General features: G+C 41.0%; 1 protein-coding gene across 1 annotated transcript in view; it reads right to left on the bottom strand.

Moving 5' to 3' along the window:
• Positions 1 to 849, bottom strand: part of LOC109302297 (glycine receptor subunit alpha-2-like) — a 124,752-nt gene extending 123,903 nt beyond the window's left edge. Inside the window, exon 1 of the mRNA XM_019523858.1 lies at positions 811 to 849. Coding sequence (XP_019379403.1) covers positions 811 to 849 — 39 coding nt within the window. The remainder of the gene's footprint in view (positions 1 to 810) is intronic.
• Between the last annotated feature and the right edge of the window lie 2,966 nt (positions 850 to 3,815).

Genomic DNA, 3,815 nt, shown 5'->3' with positions numbered 1-3,815 from the left:
GGTCTGGTGGGGCTCCCTGTGGTGGGGGAGTCCCCAAGAAATGCCAGGCCAATCAACTTCCCAGTGAAAGATGAGTGTGGGGTGCCTTATAATCCCAGCCCCTACATCTCTGGTGGGTTCAATCAGTCCAAGGGAAGCCCAGGTTCATGGGACTCCTGAGGCAGGGCCCAGGTCAGTAGAAGGACCTGCAGCAGTGCCCAGGCTCTTTGTGAGTCTTGTGGATGCAGGAACCAGGAGTGGGGGCTAGGCAGGGCTATGGCCATCTGAGCCAGATGGGGTGGCAGACCCCAGTGAGTCCCAGTGAGGGAGCAGTGTGTGGAGCCCCAGTGAGGGAGCTGAGGGCTTGGGGCCCAGTATGTGTTTGTTTGTCTGTCTGTGTGTATGTTTTACGAAAGACCCAGTACAAACCACTGGTGGATGCCATCTGCGAGGCTTGGGCCGCAGTGCAGTGGTAGAATGGAGCTGTAGACAGCTGCCTAAACATCGGGGTTCAAAATGGGCAGCTTCCCACCTGATTAATATCCCAAAGCTATTACATCAAGGTGTGGCAGGAGAGTGAGGTGGGTGGCTAGCCCATAGACAGGAGGCAGGCCGGGCTTGCACTGGGCATGAAAGCTTGCCCTGTCACAACTTATAACCAAGAAGGTGAAATCCTGCATTCTTTTGTTTATCACATGTCTAGTTTAGCAACTAGAGCTGGTAAGGTTTTCTAAGAAAATGATTTTCTGCTAAAAAAAAAAAAAAAATCAATAAAATTAAATGTTCTGTGGGGATATTCTGATTTCTCTAAATCTTCCCAGGAAAACCTACCTGATTTCCTATCAGTTCACCTTCTTCCTCAGCAGCCATCATGGCAGTAAGTTAGGATTGTGGTAACACTGGCAACCCAAACTTGATTTAGGGAGCAAGGAATCTGGAAGCAGGGTATTTGGGTGTCCAGGCACCATGGGAAACAACAGCAATTTCATTGTGAAAAGTCAAAATGCTGTTTTGGTATCTTCACAACAAAATTCTTCAATCACTTCCCTGCAGTAAATTTCAAAATTCTAACATTTTGAAGATAAAGAAGGTTTAGTTCCAATGGAGAATATTAAAAAAAAAATGCATTTCCTGTCAAATAGTTATTCTAGGTTCCTATCAGCTCTAGTACAATGATAGTAGTAAATGCTGGGGCAGCTGATGCCCCAGAAGTTTGAACCTACACCTGTTGAAGTCTAAAGCAAACTAACTGGCTTCAAGAGTAGGATTAGGCCATAAGAAGTTGGAGACTTTTAACAGCTACTGAACTTCTGTAAACTATTTTTAAGATCTCACAGATGATTTATAGAAACAGGAATACATTCATTTATGGAACAGCACAATCTGATGCAATAAAAACAGCATAAAATAGTAATTGCCCTCTTGAGTCCTTTATTTTTACAAATTCATGCCAGCCACAAAGTACATGATGTATTACAAGAAAACTTGTATTATAGCTAAAGAAAAGCTATACTTGTTTGCAAAGGAAACAATATTGCATTTCTCTTTAGTGCAGGTAGTGCTCAGTTTGCATCTATACAATATGATCTCTCTTTCTAGATATCATATTTCCATGTTTTCAATTTTAATTCCCTAAGGACAGAGCTAATTATTAGGTAGGTAAAACAAAGGGTGCCTGCTTTTCTTTACTGTCCAAGGCAGTATTGATGAACTCACCATTTGTCATATACCATTATCTCTATGATCACCAGGGATCCTGGTTTTCTGTGATAAAAAAAATTCCCCATTTTTCTGGTTAAAAAAAGTAACCCAAAATCCACATTTTTCCATGATTAAAATGAAACACCACTAAAACATATATATAGAAAGAGATATAATGGTGTTTCATTTTGATCACACAAAACTGGATTTTAGGTTACTTTTTTTTTAACCCCAAAATTCGGTTTTTGTTTTGGTTTTTTTAATCAGAGGAAACCAGGTTCCATGATGATCACCCTGGATTTCCTGCTCCTGACAATTCTGCATTTTAAGCGTATACCAAAATGCATCATTTTAACTTCAGAAGCCCTAGACTCCCATGAAACTACTGTGGCTTTTTGACAGAGAAAGCAAAAATTGAACAACAGCTTAAAGCAGTATTTCTAATGAAATACTGGTAGTTACACAGCAGAGAAGAGGGGCTGTTGCTATAGCCTGATAATAGGTTTGGTTCCTAGGTTGAGAGTAACCCAGCTTTAATATGAGTCAGGAGTGATAACTGTGGGACAGTCTGGCCTTTTCTACCATAAGACAAGTAAAGCTCTTATTGAAACTGTCATCCAGGAACAAATGCCTGATGTTATTGGAAGGTAAGCCTGCTATTTCATTTTAACCAAGATGACACTTAAATAAAGAGTTCTGTTGTTATCTGAGCTAACAAAAGTCCAGGTCAGACTATTACACAAAATTGTTCAGAAACAGTAACAAAAAGAGAGAGAGATTAAATTAATTTAAACAAAGAGTCCTACTGTTACCATCTCAAGTCTGTGTTGAGATCCTGATCTACTCCCCTTCATTTAGACTACTCATTTCTGGTCTGGGCTTTTTTTTTTTGGTTGGTTTTTACTTTCCCTTAAAGTATTGGGATGCTGGCCACAGCTGAAGTTAGTGGCTGTTGACTGGAAGCAGTGTGCTAATTCTCCTTCTGATGCTTAGAAAATCCAGAGGATCCTGGTTTAAGGGTCCCACTCTTCTGCTTAAAGACATATTGATGGGGTAAGGAAGCATTAGCATGCCTAGCATGGGAGGATTTGCTTTCTTCAGTAGCATGGGGCATGGCCATTTTTTTAGGAGATATCTATCTAGATAGATAGATAGATACCAACTATATTTCTGCTGTTGCAGTGACAGGGTATTAGCAATGTCCTTGTATCCCCTGCTTTTACCTATAACATGTTATAGGGCAGTGGTAACATTTTGGGTAGTTGCCTTGCAGTAGTATGAGGGTCTGAAGTAATGATTTTTGGGATTACTTGGTAACTGTGAATAAAGAGAACTGGACTCAATGGCTAAGGAACGTTGTTCCAGTCCTATGTTCTTATGACCAGTAGATGAGAGAGGATGAAAATGAATGGAAGAAAACTGGAGTGTTGGAAGTCAAATCTAACTGGTGGACAACCTAATGAGAGGATGAGAATTCTGCCTGTCACCATCTTTTAGGGCCCTTAATAAAAGCTTCTAGGGGAAGTCAAAACTCTGGAGAAAGATAAGATACAAGGAATGAATTTTATGGTTGCCATCCCCATCATCTCTCAGGATCCTGAGATCTACCAGAGCTCTGCAGGGTCTTCATTGCTCTGATCTTGACAGGCACCCTAATCTGCACCAAATAAAGCTCCAGATGACATTCCTATGCACCAGCTACAGCTAATGCTGAATACCACTTATGGAGCAAGACAGAGTCTTATTCTCACCCAGACATGTACTTTTTCTTTCCCACCTGATTCTTTCTTTTTCCTATCTCCCTTTAACAAAAGGCTGGTTTAGCCTGCCAAGACATCTGAAGTACTGCTGCAAACCCACTTCCAAGGAAGTAGCTAAAAGCCGTGTCTTTAATATCAAACAGTGGGCAACTTTGCCAGAACATGGAGAAGCTGACAAGAAGATTCTGGTTTCTCCAGAACCAACACCAGAGGCAGAAACTGCACTTTCCACTTTGTCATTCTCCTCTGTCCCCTTTTATATCCATTTGTCTTTAAGAAATCAAGGTCATATTTTAGCAAAGCTTCAGAACAGCTTAGCTAACTTCTCTTTTCCCCAAAAAGAATGTTTAAGACTCAGGCAAGGGGCTTGATACC

The sequence above is a fragment of the Gavialis gangeticus genome, unplaced genomic scaffold (genome assembly GCF_001723915.1).
Source record: "Gavialis gangeticus isolate Ggan-Ray unplaced genomic scaffold, GavGan_comp1, whole genome shotgun sequence".
NCBI lineage: Eukaryota > Metazoa > Chordata > Crocodylia > Gavialidae > Gavialis > Gavialis gangeticus.
Note: the sequence above shows the minus strand (reverse complement) of the source record. Positions and strands in the feature narration are given on the sequence as shown.